At 39.9% G+C, this 17,957-nt stretch overlaps 1 protein-coding gene across 2 annotated transcripts in view; it reads right to left on the bottom strand.

Moving 5' to 3' along the window:
- Nucleotides 1–7,235: 7,235 nt before the first annotated feature.
- TMEM260 (transmembrane protein 260) overlaps nucleotides 7,236–17,957 on the bottom strand; it is a 72,389-nt gene continuing 61,667 nt past the window's right edge. The window contains exon 16 of one of the 2 annotated variants that reach the window (XM_030811049.1): nucleotides 7,236–9,049. In XM_030811049.1, the coding sequence (XP_030666909.1) occupies nucleotides 9,008–9,049 (42 nt within the window). In that variant the 3' untranslated portion in view covers nucleotides 7,236–9,007. Of the gene's footprint in view, nucleotides 9,050–9,601; nucleotides 11,882–17,957 lie in introns of those variants that run through there. The other variant, XM_003267728.2, reaches the window with a different exon arrangement.

Below are 17,957 nucleotides of genomic sequence, written 5' to 3'. Positions count from 1 at the left end.
TATTTTTCATTGGGCGCGGTGGCTCATGCCTGTAATCCCAGCACTTTGGGAGGTTGAGGCGGGCGGATCAACTGAGGTCGGGAGTTCAAGACCAGCCTGGCCAACATTGAGAAACCCTGTCTCTACTAAAAATACACAATTAGCTGGGCATGGTGGCACATGCCTGTAATTCCAGCTACTCGGGAGGCTGAGGCAGGAGAATTGCTTGAACCCGGGAGGCGGAGGTTGTGGTGAGCTGAGATCGTACCATTGCACTCCAGCCTGGGCGACAGAGTGAGACTTTGTCTAATAATAGTAATAGTATTTTCTGTCCTAAGATTGAATCCAGGATCCCACGTTGCACGTAGCTGTCGTGTCTCTTTAGCTTCCTTAAATTCAGGACACTCTCTTATCTTTCCTTGTCTTTCTCAACCTTAACATGTTTGAAGAGTACTGGTCAGGTATTTTGTGGACAGTCTCTCAATTTGGATTTGTGAGATGTTTTCTCATGATTAAATTAAGACCGGGTGCGGTGGCTCAGGCCTGTAATCTCAGCACTTTGGGAGGCTGAGGCGAGTGGTCAGGAGTTCGAGACCAGCCTGGCTAACATGGTGAAACCCTGTCTCTACAAAAAATATAAAATTAGCCAGGCATGGTGGCGGGCACCTGTATTCCCAGCTACTCGGGAGGCCGAGGCACAGGAATCACTTGAACCTGGGAGGCAGAGTTTGCAGTGAGCCGAGATTGCTCCATTGCACTCCAGCCTGGGCAACAGAGTAAGACTCCATCTCAAAAACAAACAAAAAAATTAAATTGAGATTATATATTTTTGGCAAGAATGCTACCAAAGCAATGATTCCAATGATTCCCTTCATTGCTTTGTGGAAGCAGGGCCCACTTTCCTAGCAATGAAGCTAAGCAGGGGCATGGGATAAGAGCCTGAATGAGATCAACATCCCTCTAGAAATTTGAGTGGTGGCTTTAAGGAGAGTTAGGCACCAAGCTTAAGAGCAGGTGACACACTTTTATTACCTCTCATCTCCTTTCTCTGTTACTATGGGTGGCAATGGGAGAGGTGGGAATATTTCTTTGCCACAGATAGCATGAATGTTTTTTTAATCCAACGTTGCTGAGACCAGCAGAAGGATAAAGGGTAGCCAAGGAAAGCAGAGAATTACTCACGTTGCTGTGGGAAAGAAGGTGGGGAGAGATATGCCAAAATAAAAGTGTGGTCTAACGACCATTTGGGGGTCCAGTGAAGCCTTGTGGATTCAGCAAAGCTCCAGATAGACCAAGAATGAGATGCAGACATCTCAACAGGTGGGAAACTTGTAACTCGGGTTGAGAGGATGGTGGTAAACATTTCGTAAGAAACACTTTTAACAATGAGAAAGCAGGTTTGATTCCTTGGTTGGGTGGAATGTAGTAGTGGTGAACAAAGATCCTTGGGCAGATTTTTAGATTGGCATTTTGGCTTTCTCCCCTTCTGGAATGGAAGCTCTGTCAGGGACAGGGCCCTTGTCTGGTTCCCCTCTGAAAACCTCGTATTCAGACCTGGCACATTATAGAAGCTCAAAAAATGTTTATTGATCAAATGTATTAAACGTAAGTGAATGGGCTGGGCATGGTGGCTCATGCCTGTAATCCCAGCACTTTGAGGAGGCTGAGGTGACAGGATTGCCTGAGCCCAGGAGTTCATGACCAGCTGGGGCAACACAGAAGACCTCACATCTATTTTTTAAAAAGTAATAAAAAAAGAAGTGAATAAATGGGGTGCTCATTTACAAAACATACTCTTGGCCACTCCAGTCATCCCAGCTCAGCGATCTACGAACCTATGCCCCAGGATGGTTTTGAAGGTCCAGCAGGGCCCCTGTGCTCTGGACTGCAAGCTTTCTGCCCCATGCCAGTCCTCAAAGCACCTGCAGAAGCTGTGCTGGTAGGAGACTGTTCTTTGAGAAGTCCCTGAGGGGCAGAATGCAGGGGACGATAGACCAAGATCAAATATATAGATGGTAAAATCTAAGTTTGGGAAGAAGAGGAGATAATGTAGATGCCTGCTTCCAGGTGGGCCATGGTTTGGGGAAACCAGTAGAAAGAGGGAAGGACGGTCATGGTAATAGGGTCTCATGAAAATGAATGGTGCACACATGATTTTCACTTGTGTGTGTGCATGTGTGTGCACAGATTGAGATGTGTTTTCCTTATTAATGGGGCTGATTTCACTTCTTTAACTGCTTAGTGCTTTTTGGTTACTCTCTTCTAATTCCCAGATACTTACATAATTTAAGTAACATATTTATAATTATCATTGTAATTTATTTGAATTATTTAAATTTTCCAGATGCATATTTAGTAAAGACGTTTTTAAACATACTAGAGAGACAAGCAAAGTACCAGGAGGCTTTGAACATTTATTTTACTGAGTAGAAAGTAGAGAAGAACTGTTTTTACTGACATACTAATGAAAACAGCCAACATTACTTGCAGTTGGTCTATACTAGGCACTGTTCAATATACTTTATAAATATTAACCTTTTTCATTTTTATAGCTGCATCATGAGGTAGTCTATTTCCATTCTACAGAAAAGGAAATTAAGGCACACAAAGCTTTATTATTATTTTTTATTTTTTTGAGATAAGATCTCACTATATTGCCCCAGGCTGGAGTGCAGTGGCACAAACACAGCTCACTGCAGCCTCAACCTCCCGGGCTCAAGCGATCCTCTCGCCTCAGCCTTCTGAGTAGCTGGGACCACAGGCACACGACACCATGCTTGGCAATTTTTAAAAATTTTTTGTAGAGATGAGGTCTCAACTATGTTGCCCAGGCTGGTCTCAAACTCCTGGCCTCAAGCGATCCTTCCATCTCAGCCTCCCAAAGTGGTGAGATTACAGGTGTGAATCACTGTGCTTGGCCCACGCAGAACTTTAAAAACTTACTCCAAGTCACACAGTGAGGAAGTGGCAGAGCTGGGAGTCTAATCGCTATACTACACAGTGCTTCTGGTGCAATCCAGAAAAAGCCTATGTTCGGGAAAGAACTCCGTTTCTGCTCTTTGCTCTTTTAGGGGCAAAATGAACACTCCAGACCCACATCCTTCCAAGTGCTTCTTTGTGCAGGCAATATGAACTAGAATTGTCCCCTCTTCCTGGGAGGGAAGTCACAGTGACTTCCCACAGGAGATAGCACATGGCTGTGGGAGCTTTAAGAGATGAGGTGAAGGTGTTAAGGTGTAGACTTCATCCAGGTGCATGATAATAAAATAGGAAAATAGAATCTCTATTGTATCCCAATTATAAGCAGGTCACATGTTTCACATAACAATATAAGCACAATTATTAAGGGATTTCATGGGATCCCATAAAATAAAGTTCTAGTCTTGTACAGGTTCACACATGTTCTTGGTACAAATGAGCTCACATATTTACCAGATTTAGGCTCTTTAAATCAACTATTTATTTGTTCAGCAAGGGACAAGTGAAAGAGAAAAGTTTTGTCCTAGTAAAAGTGAACCCTGTGAAATAGGTAATCTATATATCTTTATCAAATGCACAAAGTGCATGCAGTATGGCTTATGTGGTCACATCAGAAGGGGATTTTTGTTTCTTGAGGGGTGCCAAACTTATTTGCCTCCAAAGATGAAGGGCCAAATTACTTTTTTTTTTTTTTTGAGACGGAGTCTTGCTCAGTCACCCAGGCTAGATTGCAATGGCGCGATAGCTCACTGCAGCCTCCGTCTCCTGAGTTTAAGCAATTCTTCTGCCTCAGCCTTCCGAGTAGCTGGGATTACAGGCATCTGCCACCTTGCCTGGCTAATTTTTGTATTTTTAGCAGAGACGGGGTTTCACCATCTTGGCCAGGCTGGTCTCGAACTCCTGATCTCGTGATCCACCCGCCTCAGCCTCCCAAAGTGCTGGGATTACAGGAGTGAGCCACCACACCCAGCAGGGCCAAATTACTTCTAATTCTGAGAGTAAATGAAGGAAATTTAGGTGAAGCAATTAAGTGGCTAACAGATGTCACCAAGATTGTTATAATAACAGCTATTATTACTATTTTTACTACAGTCTATATTTTCACAAATCATACGTATAAACCAAGAGTCAAATTTGGGAGAAATCATTGTCACCTACACTGAATACATAAGGTTCATATTTAGGATATCAGACACTTAGGTCTTCAAAGAGGTTTCTGCCTTGTGGACATTTAACATTTTTTTTTTTTTTTTTGAGATGGACTTTCGCTCTTGTTGCCCAGGTTGGAGTGCAATGGCACCGTCTCAGCTCACTGCAACCTCTGCCTCCCGGGTTCAAGTGATTCTCCTGCCTCAGCCTCCCAAGTAGCTGAGATTACAGACGTGTGCCACAACACCTGGCTAACTTTGTATTTTTAGTAGAGACGGGGTTTCACCACCTTAGCCAGGCTGGTCTTGAACTCCTGACCTCACGTGATCTGCCTGCCTCGGCCTACCAAAGTGCTGGGATTACAGGTGTAAGCCACCGCGCTCGCCTGACATTTAACATTTTTTAAAAAGTGGCTGAACCAAATAGAAGAATCATGAATACCAGTGGTAGGTGGGGTCCGTTTCTGGGAGGTAAAGTCTAATTCCAGTGGAGCTGGGACATATTTCTTTCTCCAAAATATAGAAATATGATCGTGTTTTGATGTCTACTTAAGAGGGGTAAGAAATATATAAACTAGTGCAACGTTTTTCAAATTGAGCTTCTAGCAGCTGATTCAGCTGGAATGTAATTTATGCTAATAAGTTCCTGGATTTCAAAGTGACTTTTTTCTTGTCACACTAAAACCTTTTAATTTGGGTATACATTCCTAAGTCCAGAAAGGGCAAGGAAATTTTCAGTCAAAAGCCAGGGATATAACTATCCCTGTCTAAAAGGAAAGGGGAAAAAAATTACACTCTGGAGGGTTGAAGGAGAGGGGGAAGGTTCAACGTATAGCTTTTCATTTCCTGCAACACAGTTGATTTCACACACCATTTATCCCTAGACAAGTTTATGCTAATTTTAAAATGGCTGCATTATTTGAGGACTTTAATGTGCCAGAGAGTTGATGGTGGAATATAGCTGGTATCATGTAATTGGGACTGGAGTATGGAAACTACCAGGTTGAGCCAAGAAGCTTGTGTCCTAGTCTCAGTGCTGTTACTATCTAGCTGTGTGACATTCATCAAGTTACTTGTTTAGTATAGATGTCAGTTTTCATTTATTAAACTAGATTAGCTGTGATAGTTAACACTGGATGATCCCTTACTAACCCTTTTGATGTCCTGTTGTTTTGTTTTGTTTTTGTTTTTTTTTTTTGGAAAGTCTTGCTCTGTCACCCAGGCTGGAGTGCAGTGGTGCCATCTCGGCTCACTTGCAACCTCTGCTTCCTAGGTTCAAGCAAAACTCGAGCCTCAGCCTCCTGAGTGGCTCAGATTAAAGGTGTGCACCACCTCACCCAGCTAATTTTTGTATTTTTAGTAGAGATGGGGTTTTGCCTGTTGCCCAGGCTGGTCTCCAACTCCTGATCTCAAGTGATCCACCCGCCTTGGCCTCTCAAAGTGCTGGGATTATGGGTGTGAGCCACCGTGCCTGGCCTGGTGTTAAGTTCTTCTAAGCCAGTGACTTTCAAATTTATTTTTTACTATGACCTACAATGAGTATATTTTATATTGACTCAGTATACACATTTATCAATTTATATACATACAAAAGTATGACATATGTTATACACACATGCATATGTGCATACACATGTGAAATGAAACTGAAGGTTCCATGAAACAATACTTACCTTTGTTACCTCGAATGCATTGTGGTATGTTTTTATTTTTTTTGAGAGTCTTGCTCTGTTGCCCAGGCTGGAGTGCAGTGGCATGATCTTGGCTCACTGCAACCTCTGCCTCTGGGTTCAAGCAATTCTCTCTGCCTCACCCTCCTGAGTAGTTGGGATTACAGGCACCCGCCACCATGCCCGGCTAAACTTTGTATTTTTTAGTAGAGACAGGGTTTCGCCACGTTGGCCAGGCTGGTCTTGAACTCCTGATCTCAGGTGATCCACCTGCCTCGGCCTCCCAAAGTGCTGGGATTACAGGCGTGAGCCACCGCGCCCGGCCCATTGTGGTATTTTTAATTCTATTTCATTATGAAAAAGCTGGTCAATTCTCACTCAATTGACTTCATGACCCACAGTCTGACAATCAGTTTAAATAAGCAAAATCCTGCAACTGGAGGAACTGCCTCCAGGTGGATACGGGCAACTGCATAGGTTAATGGCTAAAATTCTAATCACTGAAAGAGAAACTTAACTGTGTAGATACAAGCCACATATTGAATGAATATGCTATAATTTTAGGGGAAAATTATGACACTCTAAGTAAAAACAAACAACTAAGTACGAGTATTCTCTATCAATCATCAGTGAAGTTGCTTGTTTTAAGCTCTGCATAATTGAACTCGTTTTTTATGCTTCTAAGAATGAACTTTTTTGAAAACTTTTTCACCTGTTAGGCTAAGGAACGCTAGTTTTTTGATAAATGGATCATTTTCCATTTATAAACAATCCGTTTTAAAGTTTCTGTAGCTTTTCCAAGAGTAATTTTTAAAAGCTCTTGAGTTTTTATAACTTTTTTTTTTTTTTGAGACACTCTGTCACCAAGGCTGGAGTGCAGTGGCGCAATCACAGCTCACTTCAACCTCCACCTCCCAGGCTCAAGGGACCCTCCTGCCTCAGCCTCTCAAGTAGCTGGAACTACAGGTGCATGCCACCTTGCCCTGCTAATTTATTTTTGTATTTCTTTTGTAGAGACAAGGTTTCACCATGTTGCCCAGGATGGTCTCAAACTCTCGGACTCAAGCGGTCCACACGCCTCAGCCTCCCAAAGTGCTGGGATTACAGGCATGAGCCACCACTCCCGGCCCTGAATTCTTGTGCCTTAGCTGATACTCAAGGATCCAGGGTAATGGGTGATTCACTTAGGTCCATAATCCAAGGATGAGAAAACTGGGTCTGATTTTCCAAGCAGTGTTCCCCTTTCAGTTTTAATCACACACACTTTTATATGTGAACAACCACCACTGGTATTAAAGATATCTTCAACAGTTCAACTATCTAAGGGAATATTTCATTCAGCTGAGAGAAATATCAAGTACCTTTTTTTAAAAGGTTACATTCCAAAAAATACCCTTTCAGATAACACTTCTAAATAGAAGATGATTATGGTTTGTTATTTTAAAAACAGGACATAATCTCCATTTATTAGTTTGCAATGTTTATTAAACAATGAACTTAATGATTAAAAACTTTTATGCCATTTCCATCTATTGTACTTCACCCCATTCTTCTTATATGCTAAAGTTTTGAAATGGTTAAACCTTAGATTTGGCTTATTTCTATTTATCTTTTATTATACTTATCTAATGGCAACTATGTACCAGAAGACTTGCAACTCTGCAGTTGCTCTGTGAGGTTGGATCACTGGGATAGGAGTATGGCCCCGTAATTGTGCCTTTGTGTCTTGACCTTTATCTTGTAACTTTCTCAACCTTGTCAACTCAACTTTTTAATATCATCGCAATGTCTGTATTGAAAATTAACCCTCACACCTAACTTTGGATCTGCAGCAAAGAGTCAGAGAACTCCACTTTCAGGCCAATAATTGTTGGCTTCACATGTATACTGTTGGAAATGCTACTTGTCCTTCCCATGTGGCATCACCACCTTTTTTTTGTTTTCCAATATGGCATGAGCTAATCTTTCTAGTACATACAATTTCCATCAAATGTATGTTACATTGTTGAAGAGCAATCAGAATTTTTTTTTTCCTGAAAAACCCCCTTTTCAGGTTATATTCCTGTTTAATTTTCTATAGCTGGGTAAGCACACTGTACTATTCCTGGGGCTGTTTTAAAAATACTGTCTGTGCTGATCCAAATCAAACAGATCTTTAGAGGGTGCTGACAATGATGTCTTCATTGAATATGATCACTGCTAAAGCTTTAGCTCCTTGTTTGCTCTGTAATGCTGTGCCAAGATCTTGGCCTTTAGATGTTCCCAGAATCCCTGGAAACATTACTTATTTGTTTGTGAGCATCAGCATTAGAATGGCTTTGCATTCACAACAAAATGTGAATCTCTTACTGGGTTGAAGTTGTTTTCTTTACCTAACCATAAGACTTGAAGCCAGTTAGAACAGAATTTTAAGTAATATCCTGTGTTGATGCATTTATAAAACACATCAGAAGTCAGAGTAACAGGATTCTTTTTTTTTTCAACCTTTGGTCTAAAATTTTTTCCTAAATATTAAAGCATTAACATTTAAAAATTCTGAGGGATATTGATGAGAACTATGATTAAAGATTCACAATATTTCACTTTTAAAAAACTACTCTTCATATCCTAGCCTGATGACTTAAAGTTACCAGCAGAGTATCACAAAAATAAATCTAACACTCAAAATGGGTTTTAAATATCATAAAGGCTAAACATTATGATTCTACCAAGAAAAAACACTAAGAATATGAGCAGAAATAACATTTCACAATTTCTGTTTGAAGCTTTCAAAATAATACACTAGTAATTGATTCCCTTCTATTTTGGCTACATTTTGAGTAATAGAACAGAAGCATTGAACAAAATGGGTCCTTTTAAAAAACAACAAAAAAAGGCAAGTCAATACCAAGAACCAACCATACTCCTATCAGAGGCAACGGCGGGGCACAGGGAGTGTCGCCCACCCAGTGGTTAGTCAGATAACATGGGAGCCACCATCCACTTCTCCACTCGCCCTCTGGTGCGTGCCAGCCTTGGTGCCAGGGCGGCAGGGCCCTGACACATGTGGAGAGGCAGACAGTTTCACTGGCTCTCACTGGCTCCTCAGGCCGAAGTCCAGGCAGAAGTTGGCCTTGCGGGGTTCCTGTTGTCCTGCCGAACCATGGCACTCCCGGGACACTGCTAGAACGCTGGCCAAATCTTGCATGAGAAGTCACCTCCCTTACAGTCTCCTCAATGTCGGGGGTCAGACTATAGGAAACCCCTTTTATCAGATTTTATGGTGTCTGTACACTAGCCAAGGAAAGCAAGAGAAAGAAAAAGAAAGCAACTTGTTTAACCTCATCTAATAGAAAGGAAAGGATTCTCCAAAGTAGTTGATCTGGGAATGAAGCCCAACATCCCTATATCTCAGCTCAGTTTACTAGTTTTCATTTACCAGTGGTTTTTAGAAACTTAAATCATTATGATCCTATCTACTCCGGGCCATCATATCATTGGTTTCTCAAAGACAGAGTGGCCCAAAGTCACTGTTGCACACATGCAAAATAATCTATGTACCATTTGACAATAATCTATACACAAAGCACATTCAGCCATACACATATCTCTATAGTACAGACACATACTTAAAAAAATCTTAAAAGCAGAGAGTCTCAAAAAGAGGTCTTCATTTGCCATTCTTAAGGCTACTAATAGGAAATACCACTTTTAATAAGGTTCCTCAAACACATGCGTATGTAGATGCAGAGATGAATATTCACACACCTGTGTATAGATGTTCAGAAACAAACACGACCACCACGCATGTGTGCAATCTCTTTTCTGAACCAATAAAGACAATGCTTTCCTAAGGAATGTTTGAATTTTATTGTACTTTTTTTTTTTTTAAAGAAAAGAGAATATCATAATCTTACACAATTTCTTTCAAATGGATAAACTTAGACAATTTATCAACGCTTCCTTACATTTTTACACCACGCTGAACTCCAACAGGTTTTTGTTTTAAGGTAAACCAGGTTTTTGGTCCTTCCCTGTGGAGAAGTTACTTTCAAGTCAGTGAAAGTTCTTGGCCCATGATTAAAAGTCTTTGCCAATTAGTACTCAACAACTTCAATTCATTTTTTTCTGGTTCAAGATGAGTAGGAGCCTAATAAGGCTGTGATAAAAGGGCAAAAGGCACTGAGAGCCAAAAGCGGATTAATGAGCTCCTCCATTTATTTGTCTTCCTAACAGCTGAACTGTTACAACTATTGACACTCTTCAAAAGGTTCCGCTCTGAACCCTGTCCAGGCACTGCAGGCTCCAATGGACATCTTCAAATCCAGAGAATGGAGGGGCAAGAGCTTCCCCTGTGTGATGCCAAAACCAACAAAGCCCCATGGATCAGGTAATGAAACTTCAGCTTTTCCCCCTTTGAGATTTATTTACTGGCAGCTGACAAGGGGCAAATTCAGCTCGAATTGTGCAGTCAAGGCCCTGTCAAGCTTTTAGAGGCACCCTTGTCTTGAAGCACCTTCATGACTGGCATTTCACTCAAAAGCCCTCGGCACTGGTCCTTAACAGCTTATGACATCACAAAGGACACTCCAGACAGATGCCTACATGGCATCCTGCAGCATTTTAAAAGAGAATTAGTGGTTTTAATTATGGTCGTAGTATGAAAGGGAACCATGCAAGCTCCACAGGAGACCTTTGATCAGACCCTTTTGCTAGTACAATGCCACGGAACTGTGACTATTCCTGGTAAGGGGCCTTTTCTTGCTGAATGACTCACCAGTGATCTTTGAATGCAGACAAGCTTCTAGCCCTCCCTCTTCATTAGTGAGCATTTCTATACAGGGGCCTATATAGTGCTTGGAGTCTAGGAGCTACACAATTGGGGGGAAAAGAAGCCCTACAGATTCTGGCCTCTACTTAGGAAGTGCTGAAGGACTCTGAGTGACTTTATTCATTAAAACAGGTTGCTATTAATTAACTGTCATAATAAAATAAAGAACCATTATTTGCATTTCTTACTATGTTCTCTTTAGTAATATGTATAAAAGATGCTTGTAACAGAAATGAATTTATTGGGCCACTTCCCCATCCCCCCAATCCCTGCCTTTTTTTCCCCCTTTGCATTTTGGCAGCAGGAGCCTACTAATTATTGGGCCTAGATCTCTGAGTCCAAATAGAAATAAAACAAATATAAAATTAGTTAAGTAAATGCAAAATCTTTTTTACTCGCCAATCAGTTTCTGCAACTGAAATAAGCAAACATCAAATTAGCTTTTTTTTTTTTTTTTTTAGTGATTTCCGAGAACAATCTAAGACAGTAAAATACAAACTTTTTTCAAAATATCACCCATTTGGTGTTTAGCTTAAAGTGTAAGACTATGTAACAACTATAGCTACTTGGTAAAAAATGTACTGTCACCTAAAGCCTAACATGATTCATTTTTTTCTAGGAAACAGAAAATGTCTTTGGTCTGGTATTAATATCAAAAGAATTTAACTTTAAAACTGATCCCAATAAGCACGGCCCTTACACAGTTCATGACCAATATTTAGTTATATGAAAATGGTTCATTCTCTTCTAGAATCTAATCCAGCGCAGTCATCTGGTGAAAGACTGGAAGTCAGAAGACTTTTCAAAAGCTTCTCACTGAAATGGTAATTTGGTAACACGGGATAAACAGAATTTTGCATAAATAGTAGATCTTAGTCACTGAACACCCCATTAAACAGTACTGCTGGACCATGATACTTATATCTGGGAGATGACTTAGTTTTAAATTTTTTATGCAGTTTCTTTTCTTGAAGGAAAAACTTCCGGACTTCAGAATTTTGGAAGCTGACTGATGAGCAGGTTTTTCATATTTTGCTGTCTCAGACATTTTTCCTATTTCTCAGACTTTGCAGTTCTTTTCTTAGGTGCTTTAGAGCACCTAAAATATCAGCTTGCTGTGGGTCATTCGGTGCTTTCTGAGAGTACAGACGGAAATGTCTGATGGTTTCAGATAACAGCACTTCAGGGTCTGCATCTCTTGCCTGAAGACGCAGCATCCGCTCACAGGCGATGGCATAGTTCTTGTGCCAATTCACTGGGGGCTCCTTTTGTAAATAGACAATCTCCTTATAAAGCTAGAAAACAGCAGAAATGTTGGTATTCCATTGTTATTCTTTGACCTTTTTTTTTTCAAAAACAAAAATCACACAGAGGAATTAATAACAAGAAAAAAAAATTCAAGCAGCCTCCAGTAAAAATCTAATCATTGCTAGGCCATGCAGAAAATGCAAGAATGTTACTGTAATTATTACATGAGCAGGAGGCAAATACGCTGTATCTAAAACTGCTTCTGAGGTTTTCAGATGTTGCAGGGGAAACCTAAGACACACTGTGTTAGGACAAAATGCTCTTCCTCCAGAAAGATGTTCTGGGGAAGGGATTTAGTTTTAATTCATGGAAAGCTATTTACTCAACAGGCAGAAGGGTTGAAACTCTAAATTTAGCTGTTGGAGAAAAAAAACCCACAGCTTTCTTTAGAAGACTGCCTGGAAAAATAACTTAAAGGAATTTAAATTTTTGTCCCACATTTTTGACAGAAATTTCTCTCTACATTAAAAGCAACACTAATAACAATAGCAACGATAAAACAATCCAGACAAATTCATCATCATAGAGGCTGGGTGTGATAGAATTTAAGAGATATCCATAAAGTGAGATACTGAAAAGCTTCACAGTATCCTGTAATTTACAATTTTGATAGTTAAAACTTTGCCCATAGGAATTTAGAATTTCATTTTTCAACATCAGAGAGAGTATTAATTGGATAGAGTTAGATTTTTTTGATACTGAGTTTTCTAGAGGAAACACATCAAGAATTTAACAAATAAAAATGCAGATACAAATCTGCAAAATGGAATATTACAGTTGCTTATTTGGGAATCTCACAGCTTTCTTGGAGATTGTCAAGTTAGAGCTGTATTCACAGGAGTTACCTGTAGACTTTCTGAGCGCACAGAAAAACAATAGTGCTTTCTCCAAGGGACACGTGCTTTTTGAGTTAGACATGACATAATTTAGTTAAAAGAAACCCAATCATATTATCTATTTTTCCAATTCCTACTCCAGGGCAGACAAATGCATACCTATTTTTAAACAGCACCCTCATGAAATATTCCACAATTCATGTTTGATATGTTGTTTCAATAGTTAATAACCCTCAGTTGTCCAGCTTCCTTTTAAAGCAAATTTCCCCTTCGTTCCCTTTATTTTATACAGTAGGCTGGGCATGGTGGCCCATGCCTGCAATCCCAGCACTTTGGGAGGCTGAGGCCAGAGGATTGCTTGAGATCAGGAGTTGGAGACCAGCCTGGCCCACAAAGCAAGACCCTTTCTCCAGTTATAAAAAATAAATAAATAAAAAAGAAAGAAAAAATGGGAAAGAATCACCATGCACTTTCATATACATCAAGGTTACTGTCAGACTCCTACCCTTTTATCCTCTTGGTAAAATATTCAAAGTTGCTTTACCCTTTTTGTCATCATCCTTTTTTCTCTAGTGGTTTCACTTCCTGAGCCCTCCTCTGATACGACATGGGTGTAAAGGCTGTAGCATGCTGCCTCACGCAAAGCAAGCATTAAGGAACTGTTCAGTTTTCAAAATCCTACTAAGTTTATTGTTGTTTTACAGATATCAATTTTATTTTTTAAATTAAGTATATATTTTTTAATTTTATTATTATACTTTAAGTTTTAGGGTACATGTGCACAACGTGCAGGTTTGTTACATATATATACATGTGCCATGTTGCTGTGTTGCACCCCTTAACTCATTTAGCATTAGGCATATCTCCTAATGCTGTCCCTCCCCCCTTCCTCCACCCCACAACAGTCCCCGGTGTGTGATGTTCCCCTTCCTGTATCCATGTGTTCTCATTGTTCAATGCCCACCTATGAGTGAGAACATGTGGTGTTTGGTTTTTTGTCCTTGTGATAGTTTGCTGAGAATGATGGTTTCCAGCTTCATCCATGTCCCTACAAAGGACATGAACTCATCCTTTTTTATGGCTGCATAGTATTCCATGGTGTATATGTGCCACATTTTCTTAATCCAGTCTATCTTTATTGGACATTTGGGTTGGTTCCAAGTCTATGCTATTGTGAATAGTGCTGCAATAAACATACATGTGCATGTGTCTTTATAGCAGCATGATTTATAGTCCTTTGGGGTATATACCCAGTAATGGGATGGCTGGGTCAAATGGTATTTCTAGTTCTAGATCCCTGAGGAATTGCCACACTGACTTCCACAATGGTTGAACTAGTTTACAGTCCCACCAACAGTGTAAAAGTGTTCCTATTTCTCTACATCCTCTCCAGCACCTGTTGTTTCCTGACTTTTTAATGATGGCCATTCTAACTGGTGTGAGATGGTATCTCATTGTGGTTTTGATTTGCATTTCTCTGATGGCCAGTGATGATGAGCATTTTTTCATGTGTTTTTTTGGCTGCATAAATGTCTTCTTTTGAGAAGTGTCTGTTCATATCCTTTGCCCACTTTTTGATGGGGCTGTTTGGTTTTTTTCTTGTAAATTTGAGTTCTTTGTAGATTCTGGATATTAGCCCTTTGTCAGATGAGTAACTTGCAAAAATTTTCTCCCATTTTGTAGGTTGCCTGTTCACTCTGATGGTAGTTTCTTTTGCTGTGCAGAAGCTCTTTAGTTTAATTAGATCCCATTTGTCAATTTTGGCTTTCGTTGCCATTGCTTTTGGTGTTTTAGACATGAAATCCTTGCCCATGCCTATGTCCTGAATGGTATTGCCTAGGTTTTCTTCTAGGGTTTTTATGGTTTTAGGTCTAACATGTAAGTCTTTAATCCATCTTGAATTAATTTTTGTATAAGGTGTAAGGAAGGGATCCAGTTTCAGCTTTCTATATATGGCTAGCCAGTTTTCCCAGCACAATTTATTAAATAGGGAATCCTTTCCCCATTGCTTGTTTTGGTCAAGTTTGTCAAAGATCAGATATTTGTAGATATGCAGCATTATTTCTGAGACCTCTGTTCTGTTCCATTGGTCTATATCTCTGTTTTGGTACCAGTACCATGCTGTTTTGGTTACTTTAGCCTTGTAGTATAGTTTGAAGTCAAGTAGTGTGATGCCTCCAGCTTTGTTCTTTTGGCTTAGGATTGACTTGGCAATGCAGGTTCTTTTTTGGTTCCATATGAACTTTAAAGTAGTTTTTTCCAATTCTGTGAAGAAAGTCATTGGTAGCTTGATGGGGATGGCCTTGAATGTATAAATTACCTTGGGCAGTATGGCCATTTTCACAATATTGATTCTTCCTACCCATGAGCATGGAATGTTCTTCCATTTGTTTGTATCCTCTTTTATTTCATTGAGCAGTGGTTTGTAGATCTCCTTGAAGAGGTCCTTCACATCCCTTGTAAGTTGGATTCCTAGGTATTTTATTCTCTTTGAAGCAATTGTGAATGGGAGTTCACTCATGATTTGGCTCTGTTTGTCTGTTATTGGTGCATAAGAATGCTTGTGATTTTTGCACATTGATTTTGTATCCTGAGACTTTGCTGAAGTTGCTTATCAGCTTAAGGAGACTTTGGGCTGAGACAATGGGGTTTTCTAGATATACAATCATGTCATCTGCAAACAGGGACAATTTGACTTCCTCTTTTCCTAACTGAATGCCCTTTATTTCCTTCTCCTGCCTGATTGCCCTGGCCAGAACTTCTAACACTATGTTGAATAGGAGTGGTGAGAGAGGGCATCCCTGTCTTGTGCCAGTTTTCAAAGGGAATGCTTCCAGTTATTGTCCATTCAGTATGATATTGGCTGTGGGTTTGTCATAGATGGCTCTTATTATTTTGAGATACGTCCCATCAATATCTAATGTATTGAGAGTTTTTAGCATGAAGCGTTGTTGAATTTTGTCAAAGGCCTTTTCTGCATCTATTGAGATAATCATGTGGTTTTTGTCTTTGGTTCTGTTTATATGCTGGATTACATTTATCGATTTGCATATGTTGAACCAGCCTTGCATCACAGGGATGAAGCCCACTTGTTCATGGTGGATAAGCTTTGTGACATGTTCTTGGATTTGGTTTGCCAGTATTTTATTGAGGATTTTTGCATCAATGTTCATCAAGGATATTGGTCTAAAATTCTCTTTTTTTGTTGTGTCTCTGCCTGGCTTTGGTATCAGCACGATGCTGGCTTCATAAAATGAGTTAGGGAGGATTCCCTCTTGTTCTATGGATTGGAATCGTTTCAGAAGGAATGGTACCAGTTCCTCCTTGTACCTCTGGTAGAATTCGGCTGTGAATCCATCTAATCCTGGACTTTTTTGGGTTGGTAAGCTATTAATTATTGCCTCAATTTCAGAGCCTGTTATTGGTCTATTCAGAGATTCAACTTCTTCCTGGTTTAGTCTTGGGAGGGTGTATGTGTCAAAGAATTTATCCATTTCTTCTAGATTTTCTAGTTTATTTGCATAGAGGTGTTTGTAGTATTCTCTGATGGCAGTTTGTATTTCTGTGGGATCAGTGGTGATATCCCCTTTGTCATTTTTTATTGCGTCTATTTGATTCTTCTCTCTTTTCTTCTTTATTAGTCTTGCTAGCAGTCTATCAATTTTGTTGATCTTTTCAAAAAACCAGCTCCTGGATTCCACTGATTTTTTGAAGGGTTTTTTGTGTCTCTATTTCCTTCAGTTCTGCTCTGATCTTAGTTATTTCTTGCCTTCTGCTAGCTTTTGAATGTGTTTGCTTTTGCTTCTCTAGCTCTTTTAATTGTGATGTTAGGGTGTCAATTTTAGATTTTTCTTGCTTTCTCTTGTGGGCATTTAGTGCTATAAATTTCCCTCTACACACTGCTTTGAATGTGTCCCAGAGATTCTGGTATGTTGTGTCTTTGTTCTCATTGGTTTCAAAGAACATCTTTATTTCTGCCTTCATTTTGTTATGTACCCAGTAGTCATTCAGGAGCAGGTTGTTCAGTTTCCATGTAGTTGATCTGTTCTGAGTGAGTTTCTCAATCCTGAGTTCTAGTTTGATTGCACTGTGGTCTGAGAGACAGTTTGTTATAATTTCTGTTCTTTTATATTTGCTGAGGAGTGCTTTACTTCCAACTATGTGGTCAGTTTTGGAATAAGTGTGATGTGCTGAGAAGAATGTATCTGTTGATTTGGGGTGGAGAGTTCTGTAGATGTCTATTAGGTCCGCTTGGTGCAGAGCTGAGTTCAATTCCTGGATATCCTTGTTAACTTTGTCTCGTTGATCTAATGTTGACAGTGGGGTGTTAAAGTCTCCCATTATTATTGTGTGGGAGTCTAAGTCTCTTTGTAGGTTACTAAGGACTTGCTTTATGAATCTGGGTGCTCCTGTATTGGGTGCATATATATTTAGGTTAGTTCTTCTTGTTGAATTGATCCCTTTACCATTATGTAATGGCCTTGTCTGTTCTGATCTTTGTTGGTTTAAAGTCTGTTTTATCAGAGACTAGGATTGCAACCCCTGCCTTTTTTTGTCTTCCATTTGCTTGGTAGATCTTCTTCCATCCCTTTATTTTGAGCCTATGTGTGTCTCTGCATGAGAGATGGGTTTCCTGAATACAGCACACTGATGGGTCTTGACTCTTTGTCCAATTGGCCAGTCTGTGTCTTTTAATTGGAGCATTTAGCCCATTTACATTTAAGGTTAGTATTGTTATGTGTGAATTTGATCCTGTCATTATGATGTTAGTTGGTTATTTTGCTCATTAGTTGATACAGTTTCTCCCTAGCCTGGATGGTCTTTATAATTTGGCATGTTTTTGCAGTGGCTGGTACCAGTTGTTCCTTTCCATGTTTAGTGCTTCCTTCAGGAGCTCTTTTAGGGCAGGCCTGGTGGTGACAGAATCTCTCAGCATTTGCTCGTCTGTAAATCATTTTATTTCTCATTCACTTATGAAGCTTAGTTTGGCTGGATATGAAATTCTGGGTTGAAAATTCTTTTCTTTAAGAATGTTGAATATCGGCCCCCACTCTCTTCTGGCTTGTAGAGTTTCTGCTGAGAGATCAGCTGTTAGTCTGATGGGCTTCCCTTTGTGGGTAACCTGACCTTTCTCTCTGGCTGCCTTTAACATTTTTTCCTTCATTTCAACTTTGGTGAATCTGACAATTATGTGTCTTGGGGTTGCTCTTCTCAAGGAGTATCTTTG

This window comes from Nomascus leucogenys, chromosome 1a, assembly GCF_006542625.1.
Source record: "Nomascus leucogenys isolate Asia chromosome 1a, Asia_NLE_v1, whole genome shotgun sequence".
NCBI lineage: Eukaryota > Metazoa > Chordata > Mammalia > Primates > Hylobatidae > Nomascus > Nomascus leucogenys.
This window is presented reverse-complemented; position numbering and strand designations above follow the sequence as displayed.